We start from the raw sequence: 19,912 nt of genomic DNA on the forward strand, positions 1-19,912 counted from the left end.
AACAACCACATCTTTGATGGCAAGTAGGCGCGGCGTGCAGCGTTATTGTGTTTATTCATCTTTCCACCGCACATATCATCAATCATTTCTTGCTTTGATGCATAGATTGGTTGTCGAGATCCAGTGGGCTCATCATCTGTTGGTGGATACCCTAAGCAGCAACACAGATCTGCTGTTGTGAATTGAACTTTCACACCAGCAATGATAACCTGATAAACCAGTTGATCCCTAGTCCGCTCGCTTCGTGGTAACTCGATGAGAGTGTGATAGAAAGAGCGAATGATCTGAGGATACACCAGTAAGTTATTTTCTGGATCTGGATCTACGAGAAACAACAAAGAATGCTCCCTCAAGTAGTTCATCGCCCATCTGTTGATGGCTTCTCGTTGTATCGTTTTGTCAATTTGACACTCCGGAATTATTTCAGCTGTATTGAACAACGCAAGCCTGGACTGCAATTGTGATACGATGGTGCGTGGTCGCCTCGGCATGGCTTCTGATCTCTGTTAAAGAGAAAACACACTCTTGCCAGAAAATGAGTGAGATGAAGATGAAAACTGATCGAGACAATAAAGAAAGAAATTCGTGGTGCTTGTCACATCAGTACTCACTTTACTGTCACGCTTTGCGGCTCATTATCACACTCGAGGATGACTTTTTTTTTTTCTCTTTTGTTTTTTTTTTTTTTAAAATCAGATAATATATAAAAAATAAAATAAAATAAAATAAAATAAAGAAAGAAAAAAAAATAGATGAAAAAGAAATATGGGTTGCCTCCCATAAGCGCTGTATTTATCGTCTGGGCAAGACGGAGTGTTCCCAACACTCAATTACCTGGATCTTGGAGAGTAATGTCTGGGCAAGACAAAGTGTTCTCACCAGCTGCATTGTAATGAAAATTCAACTTTTTTATTACCCAGAATGCTTTATGCTCGAGCTCCATAAGAAGATGACTACCCTTGCTAAAAATCAAACGATATGGAGACATGCCAATTGGAGTTTTGTATGCAGTGCGATATGCCCAAAGAGCATCATTCAATTTTATACTCCAGTCAGTTCTTTTGATATTCACAGTCTTCTCCAAAATTCGTTTAATTTCACCATGAGGAATATCAACTGGGCAGATTGTCGAGTCAACCATTAGAGAATGATGGTGGAAAGGCCAAAATGAAATTTTTTAATTTTTTTTAATTTTTTTTTTTATTTTTACTTTTTATGCAAGGTGAACTTGTAGTTTTTTTTTTTTCAACAAAATTAAAAGAGTTAATATACACAAAATAAAAAAATTAATATAAAAGACAGTAAAATGGGGCATAAAGGCCAACCATAAGTATTAACAGAAATAAAAAGTTATAGTAGGCGGCTTAGCCGACCATATAAGTATATATGTACAGGTGGGGCAGTGTAAAGCCAACCACAAATATAAATAATACTGTATAAATAAATAAATGAATAAATGTTAGTAAGTTAGTAAATGTTTGTGACAGTTATTATAAACAGATATAGGCGGTAGCAGTAGAACCAGCCAATAATATATAGTTAGATGGGGCGGTAAAGCCATCCACAAAAAAAAAAAAAAATAAATAAATAAATAAATAAAATGAAATGAAAAATGAAAAACCTTCCATTAAGGAGGTGTAGTATACTAATATTAATATATACATATATACATATATACAAGAGTTAGATAACAATATATTAAATCAGTCCCCGGCAACGGCGCCAAAAACTTGATGTGGGGTTTAGTATCCGCTAAAAGTATAGCGATTATAAACCCAAATTATACTCGCAAGTGCACGAATCAATTGTAGTATAGAAGTGGCAAATACGAGTGTCGTACCCACAAGGACTGAATATTAAATATCTGCAATTCCAACTCTTGTAATTATCAATGGAAACAAAATAAATAAGGATTAACACAAATAAACAAACACTAGGGATCCGATTTCACCAACTCTATTGTATTTAAATTATTTAGCCGACAATTATCATTTCATTCATGCATGTCAAAGATCAAGTCCCCCAATTTATGTAATAGTCATGGGCATCTGACTTACCACGTCTATTCTCAATTGCAACCATCCATGGGCATTTGGATTGGCTAGGATAATCAAGAATGCATTAGGATTTATGGTAACTTATGTAGCAATCACAAAGATCCTAGCATATGGCATTTATGTCTAGGTAACTCCGGTATTAATTGCAAGAAGCTTGTCTCAAATTGGACATGGGCATTTGTCTCAATTTGCATCATGGTAATCGAACCTAGATGGTAGCTAAGCATCAAGATTTAATTATCAATAAAGAATAGCTAATTAACACTTGACATAACATAAATAAACTAATAATCAAACCAAATTTATTTAGACACAATAGAGTGGATCCATCATCACCCTAGTAAGAGGATTAGTTCCTCATACTAGGTTTACACCACCAACAATTGATCTCACAAAATTCTAGAAAGAATATGTGAGTAAATTGCTGTAAAAGAGAAAATAAAACTCAAGAACTCACTCCTTGATTTCTTTCTCCTCTTCCTCCTTGATTTCTTCTCTGGTTTTGTGATGTCTTTCTTCAATGTTTTCCGTCTCTATTTATAGAAGGAAAAAAACGACGAAGAAATAATATAATTACTATTCATCAACTGTTCATGAATAGTAAATATTACTATACATTCTGCGACTTTTATGTATTACTATTCATGAATAGTAATGTTACTATGCACTTTACGACTTATATATATAACAGAATACAAAGTCAAACAAAACTAAGATTGTTTATGGAATAAAGCCTGACCTGAAATATGAGTTATATGTTTTTGGGCCTAAAAATATAGAAATAAATATAAAGTGATTAAAAAAATGACATTTGTACTTTTAATTGTGTAATAATCACTTTACGCCCAAATTATATGACAAATGTTCATGATAATTTATCATTTAAAGTGTATATTTGAACATTTATCAGGAGGAATGGAATAAGTCCCAAGTGGGACAACAAAAGCCTAGTCAGATTAACATATAATGCCTCCTTTTCCATGACATCACAGCATCATCCATATCCACCGGCTTTTCTATAAAGCAAAACCTGATAAGCTTACCCCACGAAGATTTTCTTCAGACTTCAATCTGTAAAAACTTTCACCATCTGTAAGCAACATCGATGTGAAGCTTTCACAGAGAGCATTATGCTTTGCCCTCAAGATTGGAGAGAAATACCTAGAGATACCTGTTGAGCTGAAGACTCTATTCACTGGGAGGGCAATTTCGTACAATCACTAAAGAATATAAATAGGTGTTGTGTTTTATGTCTTTTGTGACTTTATCTCATATTAGTTTTCTCTATTATGAACGGCCATCAAGTCGAAGAGAGAATATTCTATGCAGATTTGTGGACACATATTGTCGAACCACGTAAAACTTGTATCTGTTAATCTGCGAGCTATTAATTTTGTTGTTTGCATCCTACTCTCCATAACACTACCACCTATGTCACTCCTTCCTCCATAAAGGGGACAAGTACATTGCAAGCTCCATGATAAGGCCAACATATATGGAAAGCATGCATACTGTTTTGACATGACTTGTTTGCTTATAAGCAGATGTTGATTAATGTACGTAGAAGATAATGTGCTAAAGAGATGGCTTTGGGTGATGGCATGAGGGCCCAACGTTGTTTTGTTATTGAAGAGTGGGAGGAGGCATCATCCATAATGTTTTTTCATGGCATTTGTTCCCCATTCCCCAACTTGGGTGCTGTGTGTAAGGCATTGTGATGTTCAAGATGTTAGCATATGCCACCAAGGAAACACTATTTGGTTCCACCAAGGGGTGATAACAACTTGAAACTAAAGAAATACTATTAATTGTGAATCAACAAGCTTATCAACAAAAAAGTGTCAATCAATAATGCTTTAAGGATTCTTTATCTGGAATGTCAAATGAGGAATAAAATTTGGTACTAAAACTTACTTCTTGGTGCCCTTTTTTTTCCCCTTCCTTTTGTGAGAAGATTGTGATAACATGGTTTTGAAACAATATGCAGAATTGTCGAGCATACCATATTAAACTCGCTTGTAGTTTCTAACATTTTTGAAATTCATAAGAAACTCAATCGAGTCCACGAAACTTTCTCGAGTTGAATATGAGTGACAAAAAATATTGTCCGAATAATTTCTAAATATGTAGGATTGTCGAGCACAGGGGTGTAAACGAACAGGGCTATTCGTGGGCCGCTCGAGGGCGGCCCGATAAGAGCTCGGCTCGAGCTCGTTTTTTTAAGGGCTAGGGCCGAGCTAGGGCTTGACTTTAGGGCTCGTTTAGGATTTAGAGCCGAGCTAGGGCTTTGAGAAGCTCGGCTCGTAAGCTCTAGGGCTTTTTTATATAAATAATATTTATAAATTATATATGTTTATATATATATATGTATGTATGTATATATGCGCGTGTGTGTTTATTCAAAATTATGTATATAAGTGTGTGCATGTGGTTATATATGTACGCGTGTGTGTTTATGTGTGTGTATCTATATATTTGTATACGCTGTATGTAGTTATATATGTATGTGTGTGTGTTTATATATGCATGTGTGTCGTTTATATATATATATGCTTGCGTCAGTGACAGTAGTGTGTGTTTATATGTGCCTTGTGTTTATATGTATGCGTGTGTGTTTATATGTGAGTGTGTAGTGTAGTTTATTTAGTCCCACATCAGAAGATAACAATTTTGAATTCATAATTTTTCTATAAATGCAAGGCCCAGATCCCCTTCTCCAAATAGTGGTACGACTTTTATTGCATTTAGTGTAAACTGTTGGATGTGGGCTCGCGAGCCGAGCTCGAGCCCTGGAGCTTTTAATAGAGCCGGGCTAGGGCTCAGGTTTTGGGCTCGTTATTAAGCCGGGCCCGAGCCCGGGCCCGGCTCAAAAGTTAAGGGCCGAGCCTGAGCACTCAAAAGCCCGGCTCGGCCCGACCCTTTTACACCCCTAGGACTCGAGCATACCCTATTAAACTTGTTTTTCAAGTTTTGACAGTTTTTGATATTTGTAATAATCTCAATCGAGCCACTGAAACTGTCTCGAGACTAAAGTGAGTGACAAAAAAATGTAATGGGCTTTTGGTCAGGCCTAAGACTGCATTTGAGTTATGGGCTTCTTGGAGTACGATTAGTTACTTTTCACAACAAGCCCGGCCCAAATAGTCGAAGCAGGGCTGTAGACAAATAGTCGAAGTAGGCTCATGATGCATGAACCTTGCGTTGTGAACATCAAAAGCAAGAATCTCGTGTGTTCTCTATCGCACACTTGAAATCGGAGATGGCGAACGCACGCTTCGAGTCTTCGTCAGTACGACATTCAACTGCTACTACATCAACTCTGTCACTTGTATTCGTCACTCCTCGTCTCTCAAGGCGGTTCCTCACTCTGATGATCGCTACATACATCGCAATTGAATTTGATTCTCGGTAGATTTATTTATGTTTCGCCTTGTCAATGTGATTTGCAGGTACAAGATCCGCTTCGTGTTGGAGGATTCTCTCATGGCCTCCTTTCCTGTACGCGTTTCCCTAGGTTACAAGCGACTCCACTGCGCTGTTCCTGGTAAGTCGTTAACGTTTTTCGCAAGGATTTCAATTATTTGTTCATTATCGAGGCAACATTCTTATGATGAACTGCGATATCTGAAAATTTGTTTTCGATTATGGAATTTTTTTTTTCGTGGTGATTTTCAAATTAATTTGATATCAATTTGAGCTTTAAAGATTTGGCACTCTCTTATATGAGATTAGTTTGTACCGATTATTTGTAATTAGATCATATGCATGTTTTGGCGTTTTGATGGGAGGGAAATAGTTTCGAACTAATCGGGGAGCATACATGATATGAGCATTTTGAATTTCAGTTTGACGATATATGTGCTCGTCCTGTGAGTTCAAAACTCAGCTAAAGTAGTTAGCACAAATTTTCGTGTGTATGATCTGGTGTAAACAATGCCGCTTGATCAGGGACTAAAAGACTAGTAATGAAGCTTAATATAACTCGAATGCGAAGGAAATGGATGAAATTAAGTACTTTATGAGATGCGGAAGAAGGTGTTTCAAGCATAATTTTAGATTAGAAAGTTATATCCATTGGACTGTTAATTGCCAAAATAATCTTGATTCTATTTTCTGTCCTCACGCTTGGTTTTGTTTGTCAAGAGAAAAGACTAAAGAAATCCATCACTGTTTTGCTGAATTTTCCTTGAGATTGCTTTTACAAATCTTGATTTTCTTTGGTGGTTTTGAGGGATTGCATCAGAAATCCATCACTATTGTGCTCCATTGCAGGGATCCATCAGATATATTTTGATGCATTTACAACACTCATACAACTTGTGTTAGAAGAAATGATTAACTTAACTTGTTATCTTCACATTTAGGGAATAATTGAATGTTTGAAAGCACAAAAGCAACAAGATGAGTCCATAATACTATTTTGTTCCCGGGAAAATGTTGTGCATATGAGATTGGGTGCAGAAAAATGTGCATGCCTGCAAGCTGTGAAGGCTACTGTATGGCAAACAGACGTTGTGTGAGTCTACATTATATTATTTATTGGAAAAGATAAATGTTCAATGTTTGTAGTTTGTACTTTATTGTTCTTATCATAAGGGCTCGGAAAATAAATGGTTTCTACACATACGATCTCTGCTCATGGGTAGTGGGAGTGTTCTTAGTTTAACACCAAGAAGCCTCAAGTACAAAAGATGTTACTAAATTTTGCTCAGAAGTTTCTTATTGTCAGATAAGTTGATCGTTTCTATCAATTGCACCATATTGGAGAAAAGATTTAGATTTAGTATTTGAATTCTCAGTCATACCACAGGGAGCAAATTAAAATTATGTACTAACCTATATTATCTTTTTTTTTTTTGGTATGTCAAAACGGGGGGAAAGGTTTCGAGTGTAAAGAATCTGCTATGGTATTTGTAGAACAATCTTCAAACTACACAAGTATCTTCTCTGACATGTTCTATCTTGCTGCATGATGCTGAGATAACCAAAGCAGCATCGGCATAGAGGCACCATGGTACCCTTTTACGAAGGTATCTTGGTATTTTACTCAGTAGTTGTCTCTCCAGTCATTGTCTTGTTTCAATGTGATTGTCTTATAAAATGTCTCTGGAGCTTCTGGAAATATGTTTAACTGCCTATCAAATTTATGTTAGTCATATGTTCTGCTGCCCCATGAAACCTTCCACTTGTAATAAGGAATGGAGTGAGAAATAAAATTTCTGTTTTCATTTTCCTGGTTATAACTTAACAACTGTCAAATTTATTTTATTTTGTTGAATGTCGTAACCATGGTTTGCATTTTCCTGGTTATAACTTAACAAAGGTCAGCCCTATATTTTTTTTATAAATGTAACTGAATCATTTGTGGAAATGGGATACTAGTTTTGTGCTGTTTCATTAATTTATATGGTTCTATGTTCTAATCATTTACCCTTTTGTTGCTTGATACCATGAATATAGTCAACAAGTAAAAATAATATGGAACATACCTATCTATCATCTTATGTTTGTTGGCATATGTTGCTTTCCTTTTTTTTCTTTTTGGTTTTGTATTTTCTAGTTCCATGATGTTCCCTGCTGTTTGCCAGCATTGAGCAAAGGCAACTGTAAGCCAATTTAATGACACTGTAATGAAATAATGTCAAATTACCATTGCATTCTTTACCTTCTGATGTATTTTGTTTGCTATGAGCTCGTAGGGTAAAACAATCATCCCACCAGCGCTTAGTGGGACAATTCTTCCTGGTATTACAAGAAAAAGTCAGAAAACAACCTACAGAAGTATTCCAGGTATATTTATTTTTAGGCGACTAAAGACAATTAGTGAATGAGTGGAAGTTGATTCCTAGTCTCTATTTCGTGCTTATCAATGATAGCTGAGATATTGCTTGTTGCTAAGATTGAAACGCGCTCTCAGGAGTTCCTTCAAATTCTTAAAAATACTGGATGCCCGTCCAGCTATTTCATAGGATTTTGTTTTGTGCTGTTAGTCTCCATAGTCCATCTCTATATTTTTTTCCTCTTCCAGAAACCAATGGTCTCTGTCAATATTAGCTACTGAATATCCAACCCAATCCATATGTCCAACCAGCATTTATATTTATTCAGTAAACACCAAAATGTAGAGTTATTTAATCAGGTACCTCCATCATATAGGCTTGACCAGTGTGATTAATCATTCATGATGTTGAAAGTTACGTTTTAGAAAGAAAAAAAAGAAGTTATTAAACTAATTTTGTAGGCAACCTTTTAATTGACAAAGAACAGGCATCTTCCTGGCCGTCAGAGTTCTCTCACTGTTTCGTTGATGCACTGAAGTGTCTTTCCTTTGTATTTTATGTATCCTAGTATCCAGAATCTTTTGAGATAATACCATTATTATCACATTTTTAGTTTGTTCTCTTTTTGCTAGGCCAATGAATTTTAAGGAAGATCTGATTTAGGTCTCCTGCCATTTTACAGTTTGAGGAGCGACTTGCATGAGTTGAGGAATTGTTTGAAGCTGATGAAGTTCTGTACCTGCAATGCTATTTGCTTACTGCCCGTGGGTAGTATAACTTACAAGAGAAAAACGTAAGTTCTCTATTCTCGTACGGTCTTACCCTGAAACTGAGTTGAACCTAGGGGAGGCTACGTTTTTCAGAGATTAAGAAACACACAAATAACACCGAAAATTGAAAAAGTTCAGGTGTAGTCTCTCCTTTTTTCACTTCAATTGAGAGAAATATTAGGGGAAATATGCATACCGACCACCCCTGAACTGACGCACCATGGTATGGTAAGACGCAAAAAATTGAACAAAAATATACAAACATAACTCTTCTACAACCCGAGTTTAACCTAGGGATACCCGAAAATTCAGCTCTCGGTCGAAAGTGCCCGTCTATTAATCTCAAATTAAATAATCAACTAGAAAGTATCTTTGAATATGGAAGTTGCAATCCTTAGATATAAATGAAAAAACTACTAAAAAGAAACAAATATTTTAGAGGAAAAAAAATATTGAAACCGAGAACTACTAAAAGCTACCACTAATGATAAGGAACTAAATAAGAAATCCTAAAAATTGTAAAATCACTTAAGGTTATGGTCTTGTTTTGGGTCCCAAACCAAATAAAAATTGCATGCCCTGTAGTAAAACTAACTCTTGGCGTGATCAAACTTCTTTTTCAAATATCGTAATGAACTATGAAATCTGACAAGAAGACCCTTCAACTTTTTTAAAAGGTAAGTAAAGAAATTACTTCCGTTAAGAATCCGTTAATGTTGATAAGGTCTTCAAGTGATCAATTTGTCCTTTACTTTTTTTTTCCCTGTTTGTTTTCTGGTGATTGCAACCGGGAACGAAGTTAAGGTGTATTCAGTTGCTCATATACCGAAGGATTAGCGATACAGTGATTTCGGTATTTAACCACTTTAACGACGGACACATTCTTTTATACTTTACGGAATCAGGAATTCAAGTTAAAGGTGGCCAAATGAAAATTTTTACTCAAAAACTTAAAACAAAAAAAATTACATTCACTGTAACGTAAAATCAAGATGATTTATAAATTGTACTTGCTAAAATTAAATAACACTAAGATATGTGAAAAGCACAAAAGTAAAGAATTCAAATAAATAAATTAAAACTTGTATTTGTATTGTGCTAAAGTTAAAGTTTGGGCAACAATTCATAATAAAAATGGTATGCGCTAACTTCCTTTTTTTTTTTGAAATACCGTTGTATGAATGGCTCATAGATCGGCCTAGTCTTGCGGGGGAAAAATTTTTTTGTTTGGGGATAAACTAACCTAGTTGTGTGAATGTGGATTTTAGACGGGTTGGTTAAGGTGGGCCATATTGACACAAAAGTTAGAAATCAATGAACATAGTAACATAGGATTGTTTAGACAGATATGGGAGCCATGGGCCTCCACTGTCTCAACGTCTCTCACATATAATGTCATCGGCTTCTCTGTGTCTTCATTTCATAGGCAGCTACACTAGAATGGACTGGACTTCTATCCTGATTGTGGGTTCTTAAAAGAATGTGAACGATTAAAAGCTTAGCTATTTGTGATGGGTAAGTTCTGTTTTCCAATGTTTTGGCATTGCGACTCTGGTTTGCACAAGAGCCATGCGGTTGCAGAGGCCGTGACAATTCACTCCAAGCAGAGAACTGTGTACTCCACCAAAAAACAAATGAAACCTGTGCCATTCACCAAAATGCACCAACAATTTAGCAGTTCCGTGATAGGATTTTCAAATGGAAAGAGTGAACCTAAAAAGTTGTGTGTGTGAGAGAGAGAGAGAGAGGGGCGAGTTCAAGGGCTCTATCACTTCGAGCAATGCCATCTAGATTTCAGCCTGCCAAAAGAACATAGAACTGCAAAACATGATAACTAAACCATCAACATAAGCTGCTGTGAATGCTGGTAAACAAAATGAGTGTAGAAAACAGAACCAGAAACAAAATATCTGCCATACCAGTGAAAATGGATGGAGCACCGGAACCATATTAATCATTTTCAAGAATGCTTAGAGTGGACTTTTTGGTGAACCTTCCACTGCAACAGCATCCAAACTATTGATGTGCCTATTGGAAAGAAAGTGAGAGGCAATTGCAGATCAATCACTGATTGACAATGTGTACGAGAGATAATGTGGCCATATCAAGGAAAGTAAATCGGACTTTATTCCAATAGAAAGGAGACGAAAGTAATATGCACATACCCGCAAAGATGCCCACGGTAGTCAGATTTGCCAAAGCCATCGTGTTGTATACAAGGTATTCAGTTAAGAAATGCCCAAAGGCATAGATGAATGATAAAAAGGTTGCCAGATAAAGGGGCTTGTTATCAAGGTTAAATGCACAAAGAAAGCAAAGAGTACAAGTCAGAAGTGTCCAAACTCCAAATGTCCTCCCATGGACGTCAGTCACTACATATAAGAAACAAAAAGGGCGTGAACAAATCAGGATTGAGTATATAGCATTTTATCTAATAAAATTTAGCAAGAGTCCAGTGCTCTGATTTCTGGTGCGCAAACTTCCACTTACTGGTGCCTATTGTTCTATTTCAGCTAAGGTATCATGCATAAACAACTATATGTCGAAGCAAAAAGTGCCCTTTTCAATCAAACTTAAAGCTCATTGTGACAAAGAAGCTTGAAGTATTGAACATTGTGTACCTTGAATAAATTTTGATAACAGAACCCATCATAAATGCTGTGGTGCTGGGTATAGTTCCCCCCATAGGCAGGGTATCTGGGCATATAACAAAAAGACTAGTAGGCAAAATTTTACCCACCATAATCAGGCAGGGCACTAATTCGTAATTTTATCTTTTTAACCAAGAAACAATCATGTCATTACTGATAGACTACATGAAGAACGCTGCCAACTATGCATCACCAACCCAGAACACTGCTACAAGCAAAGCTTACAATAAGGGCCTGCCCGTTTAGGGTGTTGGGGGGTGTTGGGGAGGGTTGGGTTCGTCCCGAACATCTCTCAACCCTTGTCTGTTTGAGGTGTTCGGGACCGTTGGGATAAAACCTCCCTATATTCTGGAATTTACTAAAATACCCTTTCTTATATTACCTGTTAGGTTCTTTAAATAGTATAATAAAGGGTATTTTTGGAATATAATACATAAAACTTTAATGAACACCTCCCAACACCACTTCAAAACGAACAAAGGTTCTATTTAAAAATACCAACACCTCCCAACACCCCCCAACCCCTCCCAACCCAACCCCTCTCAACCCAACCCCTACCAACGCCCTAAACGGGCAGGCCCTAAGAGTAAGTTCTACCGACAGTTTTCACCACCGGTAAAGCAATTCAAATGTATTCTTACTAACTCAGTTATGAACAGATTCTCTACGTGGTTAAAGTAAATTTGAATTCCATTCAACAAAAAGAAAAGTGAATTTTACTTCAACATATAACATGTCAAATTTCATATTACACAGTGGGAAAGGATGCTTTTCTAATGGTGTGTTATACAGAAAAATGACGAAATCCAACAAGAGCTGAATATGGCAGTTAAGTTATCACCAAACTAAATTTTGAACTGTGAAATCCCTCCATGGATTTGACATTCACCTACACTCCAAGGCTCCATGCAGTAATCAAAATATCTCGAAAGATGCGAATGCCGAGACAAGCAAAATAAAAACCAGGTTGCAACAAATATGGAACCAATATACATTGTGCTCAGCAAGTCAAATTATTAACTTGGCCAGTATCCAACCTTGGTTAAATATTTCCCCCTTTCATTCTACTCAGTATCTACTTTTACAGGATATTTTATCACCAAGATAAAGTCCATTCTCTTATTTAATAACTGCATTCACAAATCTGCTATTGCACCCTGTGGCCCCGGAAAATCATTTTTATCTTGCCAGCATGCATGTGCACAAAAAGAACTCAATTGCAGGTTCATGGGTACAAATCCCTCATTCTGCTGCAGGAATGCCTTTTGGTTAATGTATGGCTTGGAAATGTAACATTCTTAACTTTTTGCCCTTGCTAAATCTGAGATCCAATATGCTAGGCACATTCATTTATTTTATTGCTATTCCTAACATCTACAATTTAATATATTTCTTCGGATTCTCCCCTCAAAATCCACAATCTTGTATCTTCCTTGGTTTTTGTAATTGAAATGCAGGCATAAATATCTCCACATTTGTCAAACCATAAGTCTTTTCATTCTATCCAATATTCCAAGCATCATTGCAAAAACAAATGTTCTAACCCCATGTTATTACAAAAGATCATTAATGATCAAGAATCGTCACCAAGTATCTTTGATCCAAGGGAAAACACCAAAGTAAAGGGGAACCATAAAATCAAACCTATCAAGCAACAATATCACAATTTCTAAAATGTGTCCTTTGTTGCCCAATAAATTATCAGTCATTCAATCTCTAAAGGTAAGTAAATAAATGAAAAGGCACACATGAATAAACTTTCTCATCAAGTATTTGCAACTGTTTCAGTTTACATTTTACGACATCATCAATTTGCAACCTTCAATTCTAACATTATTAGACACTTCATATACAACACTCATACATGCATCCACAAAACAGAATGGCAAAATCCTGGGAACAAATCCACATTGTGGAAAAACAAGTTTTGTTTCACCTAATGTATTGTTCTAGAAATCCAACAATGTCGAGCTTTTTCCACACTTGATGCAAAATCTATTTCCTGCTTACCAAATTCTTAATTTGGTCAATGATCCCAAAATAAGATTGTGCAATCTTTCTTGGGCAGATGAACCAAATTCCACAACTTATATTATTTGATATTCACCATTGTTTCATGCATCAATCTATTTAAAAATATTTATTTTAAGCATATGAATGTACATACAAGTGCTGAACAAATTAACGTAGAACATCCAGAAAGTAAATCCACGCTGTGCTTAACAGTTGGCCAATCTCCAACACTAGAATCCTTCGCAAATGCATTCTCGTCCTCAATGTTTGACAAGTGCAGTTACATACTTACATGCTATTCATGAGTTATTAAAGTCCTCATATTGAATTTGCTATCTCCTATTGCACCCTATATGTGGAGCTAATCTTTTGCTTTAAAAATTACACCAAAAGAACCAGATTGCATGTCCATGGCTACCTTTTTGTTACAGTATTGCCTGAGAATCTAAGACCATCTACTTATCTTACCCACTACATCTGTGATCCACTCTGCTCAGATTCTCAGAAAATACGTTCACTTCATTACCATTCATAACATCAACAAATTCAACTCATCATTTTAGGATCCCCCCCCCCCCCCAAAGGTCACATTCATGATGTTGCATCTTCCTTGGTTATGCCACATTGACTGATGGCACACATAATTCTCTCTGCGTCCCTCAACCCAGCAGCATTACATTTTATCCAAGATTCAATATACAAGCAAATGTTTTAACTGCTATCTTACACAGAATAAGTGAACAAGATCCAGACATCCACTAGAAACATGAAAGCACAGAAAATCATAAAATCAAAGCATAACCAGTTGCTACATTGGCAATTTTTAAAACACACACTGTCATATTGCACATATTGTTTGCAAGGATGGTAAAAATTTTCTATGGAATAGCGTGTTTGACAAGCAGATGGCTACGTAGATTACAAGTTACAATGTGTAATTATGTATCATGGCATCAATTTATGCAACCAGTGAAAACCTTCAAACAGAGATAAATAAACAAGAGTGTCAAGCTGGCCTAACAAAGGCTTCAAATTAGGCTATCCAGTATTTATTATTCGAATCACTATTTCTTCCTTTCACATGAAAACGATTTGTCGATTTCCACTCCTAAATGCTTCAGTGAGAGATCCTGCTTAGGCCTACATATGGAATTGTAAATTATTCTACAAATTTCCACATTTAGGGATCTTCCACTTAGACTTATTCAACTTTTGACACAATCGCTCTCGATTCACGAACAAAATCCACACATTCACGCACAAACACACTCCGCCGGTTCTCTAGATCCACAATAACTAATCCGTCAGTTGTTTAACATGAACGCAATGTATCCCTCCTCTTTGTTCGATGGAGATTGTTATCAAAAAAATTAACAGTGAAGTGTTTTAGATCTAAAATCCAGTTTATCTACTCTAGGCTTCTAATCTTACTTCAAACGATTGTTAACAAGGAAAACAAAAAAAAAAATCAGCAAATATTATGCAGAATCGACAGTCTCAGAGAGAGAGAGAGAGAGAGAGGAGCTTACTAGTTGTCTGGGAGAAGACGGCGCGCCTGAGAGCCCAAATGTCGAAGAACCCGAACCAAACAGAGGCCAATCGAAGTGAACCGAGCAGCATCAACCACCATCCTAACGGCTTCATTATCGGACTCCGCCGATTCGCTCCGGTGTCTTGTATTTCTAAGATCAAATGCTTAAATTAAATGCAGATTCGAAATTTTTTGAATGAAAAAACAATTGAAGTCGATGATTGCATCTGGACATCCGTCTGAGTCTGACGAACCTTCTTAAGCTACTTTTAAAAAACAATTTCTTTATTAATGAAAATTAAATTTAATTTTGTTGAAATTTAATGTGGCGAAACCGCCAAAGCCTAAAGGCTAGCAAAAGACGACTACAGCGTCATATAGCACGTTACGCCTCACTTTCCGATGAAAGAAAGCTTCAGGGACCATTCACGTGACTACAAATATTCGACGAGTCCATATTTATAATCCCCTCTAAGAAAAATCCAAACAATGTCTTGGTCTTCACAAATGTAATATTTACCCATGAAGGCCCACACCAGATCAGCCTTTCGTCATCTGACCTTTTTTCTGCTGGTTCTGGTCCCATCCGACCCAAATAAAACACAAGTTCAGGTGGACCCATGTGTACCCACCCAACCAACATTGGCTTTGCCCCACCCACCATACACTTTCAGTTTGAAGCAAACCAGTTTGCTCAAGTCACCCAGTCTTCCTCCCCCAATAATTAATAGCACTAAATACAATCATAACAAACGACGCCAAATGCACAATTACAGCTATCATCCACAATTCCTGTTTCAATCAAGAATATCACCAAACCAACAAACTTTCTGATTGGAGTAAAGAAAATTGAATTAAAGCTAAAGATGAAAACTGCAGTAGTTTGCCAACTCACAGTTGACACACCCATTCCATTCCACCTCATCAATCATCACAAATTACAAATAAATTAAGAAATTTAAAAAAAAAAACCCACATACAAAAATTAACACAAGCCACACAAGTAAAAACAAAGCGTGCCTGTCTAATCTTTTCCCCAAACTGTACCGAGTTAGTTAATACTTACTAGTAACGGTTTAAATACAGTTAAAAACAAAAATTACCCGACTCAAATATTAAGAAATCGAAAGGGAACACAAAGACGACGACGTATCAGCCAAGTAAGTCATTCTGCTGACACAGCTCTTTCCTCAGCCGTTGAGAGAAAAGCCTGCAAGCATCCATGCTCAGATCAATGGCTGCAGATAAAGCTACGAAAACAGCTGCGTCCTCTGTGCAGTTCACGTGCTGCACGCTCACCTCCACTGAGGGTTTACTGCACTTTCCCTCTCCTTCCACGCTAGCCGACATTACAAACCCCCTGTACATACAGTATGGCCACAAGCCGTATCCATAATCTCCGCTGCCCCTCGGGCTACACGCCGGTGACGTGGCACAGCACGGTGTGGCTCGTCCGTTAGAGTTGGAGCCAAGGTCAATGACAAACTTGCCGCCCTTGTGTGAACTAAGGGTGGACTCCGAGAGTACAATGCCGGCCGCACCATTGGTGTCCGGGATTAGCTCGAATCGGTAACCGAGCTCGTCGGAGGCACCACGCTCGCGCCACGCCTCAAGCCGACCCCATGGCTTCCAGGTTCCATCGCCCGGTCGGAGAATGAGCCAGGACCCAGGATTGGACCGAGTAACCCGGTCTGAACCGGATGAGGCCACGAATGGCGTAACCATTGAAGCTACTGCAACTGGAGAGCCGGAGAGGTCGTGGACCGTTATGGACCAGCCTTTACGTTCCTCTCCAGGTCGCTTTCTTTCGCTACCAAATGAACTGAGCCATCCCCTTGTGCCGCTTGACTCTGTAGGTAAAGGTCTGTGACACAGAAAATGAAAAAAAGTGTAAAGCTAGAGGAACTAACTTTGATTGGAGTACAGATTAAGCGCTTAGAGCTGAAGACTATGACTGATTACGTAATTCTCTTTACCGTACAGTCTTGATATCCTTTCAAATATTCAAATTACAGTGATAAATTATACTCAAAATTCAAAAAGTTAAAGAGAGATGCACATTAGGTTATAATCAGCTAAAAAATTGTGGCAGAATCGTAACACAGAGAAAGGAGAATCGGATATGGAGAACAATCTAAAACCCTAAAAAGTTAATTGAAAATTAAACTATAATTAACTCGGACTTTCGTGACGAACCTTGATCTATGGTTCCAGTCACCGGTGCTCCTAAAGCCGAACTTGCACGTGAAAACTGGTTGCCTGATATTCCCTTGGATCTGGAAGACTTGAGGACTACACTCGGGCTCGCCGTCGAACTGAAACACGAATCTCGGTTCAGGCTCCGCTTTCACTTTCAAGTGAAACTGAGCAGAGGATCCTTTGGAGTCTTTTCCTACAGAAATCCAACCATTGTGAAACACAGAAGCCTTAGATTCCGTTCCCGCCAGATCCAACGGCACGGTTACCTTTCCTAGTAACCTACCAGAGTTAACCCCGCAGGTTGTCCCTCTCCGGCCGGTATACATCGAGATTTTCAAGCACAAGTTCCCACCGAAAATAGATTTTGCAGCGAGCCTGTCAAGATCAGACTTGCTCAAATGAAACGTAGCCGCAAATGTCTGGTTCTGGCCGTCGGGAAACTGACTCTCCGGCAAGATGTACGGAACAACAGCCGTCTGGACAGGAAAGTGCTTAAGCTTGATCTTGCAGAAACAAGGCGACGAGGACGGATGAACAACAGAGCGAGCAGGCTTTGAAGCCACAGGTACTTTTAACGCCAAATTCCCTACTGTTATACGCACAAAAGGGCATGGATCCATGGCTATCGCTGCCCTTCTAAGCCTTTTTCACTGCTTAGTAACTCTGACGACGAAAGAAGAGAGTGATGCCTAAGAGGTGGAGATTCAGCTGCTTTAGCCAACGAGAGAGGATAGAGAGAGAGTACAGACTGGAGTACGTGGGGATGCGTGAATGGATGCAGAAGCGGTGATCAATGTGCCTTCGCTGGCACTACCAAACACCATCCTCTTTCATCTTCTTCCCTTTCTCAGTTTCTCTTTCTCCCCGTTAACTGAAATCCTTTACGTTTTTCTCTCTCTAGCTGGGACGTATACAAAGCCTATATAACTATATCTTTTCTCTCTCTCTAAAATATAAGGTTTTTTATTTTTTAAATTATATTGGATGGATTTGTTGCTCAAGACTCAAGAGGCTATGTATGGATAACAGCTGTTTACAGGCTGGCAATTAATGCCAGCCGAGATTGAAGTTGACGCCAACAGAGTTTCTCCAACCCGACCAACTACTAATCTACTATACTACACAACAAACGTAGGGCTGGGCCTCCAAATTCTATTCGTTTGACCAAAATACCCTTTCTTCCCCTCCTCCTCCTCGCCCACAATTATTAACTCTGCTTGCCTGCGTGGTGGTCACTGTCACTGTACAGCTGATATTAACCAAACGTAAGGATAAATGGGTCCCACTAAATAGTATAGTACGATTCCGTTTGTGATGACTGATAACAAATGATGAGGATAGAGGACGAGACACGTGGCTGCACAGGATGGTTCTGCCTCCCGTGATTGTGATTGACGGACCGATTCGGCCTTGGAGAGGGTTTTTGTCCTGCCATGTCATATTGATGTCATTTATGGTTTATTAGTAGAATATTAAATTGATATTATATGAAGTGTTTGGTTCCAATTGGACTAGTTCATGTCCTATACAGCATTACAGCTACCAAGTAAGTAAGAAAAATTATGAAAAGGACAAGTATGCTTTCATATGATGTCAATCTTAGATTAAAGAATAAGCTTCTGCTTTTGATTTTTTATTGGGGTTTTTTTTTAAAGAGAAAGCAGAGAGAAATATGTTTACAAATGTAATCAAACTTTATCCACACATATATACATATGTCTAACCCAATTGATATATCAGTTAATTGGGATGGAATAGAAGGATATTTTGCGTCAATCTTCTGATCCTTCTTTTTTTATTTTTCTTATAATTTTCTTGTATGATTATTTTGTCATTATCTGGTCAAATGGGTTGAAAGGAAACAAGAGAGGCCCAAAACAAGAGCATCAATAACTTTGGGCCCTTGGGAGAAAGTTTAGAGAGAAGTTCAGATTTAGGCCCAACAAGTATGGACTTACAAACCCATGAAACAGCAAGCAAGCCCATGTGTCAAACCACGGACGGTTGAGGAATAATACAATAGATAAGAATAAGACAATGTTTCCAAAGAGAGGCTCATAATTCAGCAACTCACCCTCGCCTTTTTTTTTTTTTTAGAATTTTTTTCTCAATTTTATAGATGTTATAATTTTTCTTTCAAATTGATTGTTAATAATTATTTATGATAATTGATATTATACTAATTCAAATCTATTTACAATCTATTGCTTTCCATAATTGGAAAGAATTTGCATTGGATGGGAGAATAAGGCGTCCTTATATAGTTATATGATGGGACTCCGATTTCTTTCAAATTGATAATTCAACAGGGCTTTGATCTCCTAAGAGGATCTTCAGAAATTGCCATTGGAGAATGGGGGTGGCTTAGTGGGGGTGGTTTAATTTTGTTTTAGGCTGGGTTTATTTTTTTAACGTGCAATCCTTGCTAACTGTGCTTGTTCACCTGTGTTTGACTCGATCTGTTTCGTTACTCCATTGAAGGAACACATGCTGGTCTGAAGCGACATGTATGTATATGGCCTTTCATACTCGCTCAATTATAAGCTTAAGAAGCTAACATATAGTTTCTCTCTTTCCATTGCTCTTTTTTATACCTGTTTTAGTTGTGATTCCATGTTTATCCAAAACCATCTCATGTATGGATTTCAAGATTAAGTTGCTGATAGTCGGTTAGAAGAAATGGTAAATATTGACATTTAATTGGACTCTCCACAATGGTTGATATCTGATATAATGCTCCATTACACACAAACATAACTCGAAGCGTATTAATAGAATATTAGCGGTTTGAAGCACAGTAGGGGTGCAAATACATACTACAGCTTGAAGCGTAGTAGGGGAGTAAATTCATCAAATTCATATTGTTGTGTTATTTAACGCTTATATGGTCTTCTTGATTGATTTATATGTT

At 37.5% G+C, this 19,912-nt stretch overlaps 2 protein-coding genes across 3 annotated transcripts; both read right to left on the reverse strand.

The window, feature by feature from the left end:
* Window positions 1-9,760: 9,760 nt before the first annotated feature.
* Window positions 9,761-15,053, reverse strand: LOC120008856 (ergosterol biosynthetic protein 28-like). Of its 2 annotated transcripts, none has more exons than XM_038859215.1 (4): window positions 14,801-15,053; window positions 10,773-10,979; window positions 10,527-10,635; window positions 9,761-10,441 (listed from the first exon to the last, which is right to left on the reverse strand). In XM_038859215.1, the coding sequence occupies exons 1-3, from the start codon at window positions 14,913-14,915 to the stop codon at window positions 10,568-10,570; spliced, it is 390 nt and encodes a 129-aa protein (XP_038715143.1). In that variant the 5' UTR covers window positions 14,916-15,053; the 3' UTR covers window positions 9,761-10,441; window positions 10,527-10,567. The 2 variants fall into 2 exon arrangements, with proteins under 2 accessions (XP_038715143.1, XP_038715142.1); XM_038859214.1 differs by having other exon boundaries at window positions 9,761-10,425; window positions 14,801-15,052.
* Window positions 15,054-15,783: 730 nt separating this feature from the next.
* On the reverse strand, window positions 15,784-17,943 carry LOC120008855. Its single transcript, XM_038859213.1, has 2 exons — window positions 16,999-17,943; window positions 15,784-16,666 (listed from the first exon to the last, which is right to left on the reverse strand). The coding sequence occupies exons 1-2, from the start codon at window positions 17,619-17,621 to the stop codon at window positions 15,955-15,957; spliced, it is 1,335 nt and encodes a 444-aa protein (XP_038715141.1). The 5' UTR covers window positions 17,622-17,943; the 3' UTR covers window positions 15,784-15,954.
* Between the last annotated feature and the right edge of the window lie 1,969 nt (window positions 17,944-19,912).

This window comes from Tripterygium wilfordii, chromosome 11, assembly GCF_013401445.1.
Source record: "Tripterygium wilfordii isolate XIE 37 chromosome 11, ASM1340144v1, whole genome shotgun sequence".
Classification (NCBI taxonomy): Eukaryota; Viridiplantae; Streptophyta; class Magnoliopsida; order Celastrales; family Celastraceae; genus Tripterygium; species Tripterygium wilfordii.

Coding starts and splice junctions, on each gene's coding strand:
- LOC120008856 (XM_038859215.1), bottom strand. CDS start 14,915: ATGAAGCCGTTAGGATGGTGGTTGATGCTGCTCGGTTCACTTCGATTG. Junction 10,980..14,800: donor CGTCTTCTCCCAGACAACTA/GTAAGCTCCTCT, acceptor TCTTATATGTAG/TGACTGACGTCCATGGGAGG. Junction 10,636..10,772: donor TACCGTGGGCATCTTTGCGG/GTATGTGCATAT, acceptor TCTTTCCAATAG/GCACATCAATAGTTTGGATG.
- LOC120008855 (XM_038859213.1), bottom strand. CDS start 17,621: ATGGATCCATGCCCTTTTGTGCGTATAACAGTAGGGAATTTGGCGTTA. Junction 16,667..16,998: donor GACTGGAACCATAGATCAAG/GTTCGTCACGAA, acceptor TCTGTGTCACAG/ACCTTTACCTACAGAGTCAA.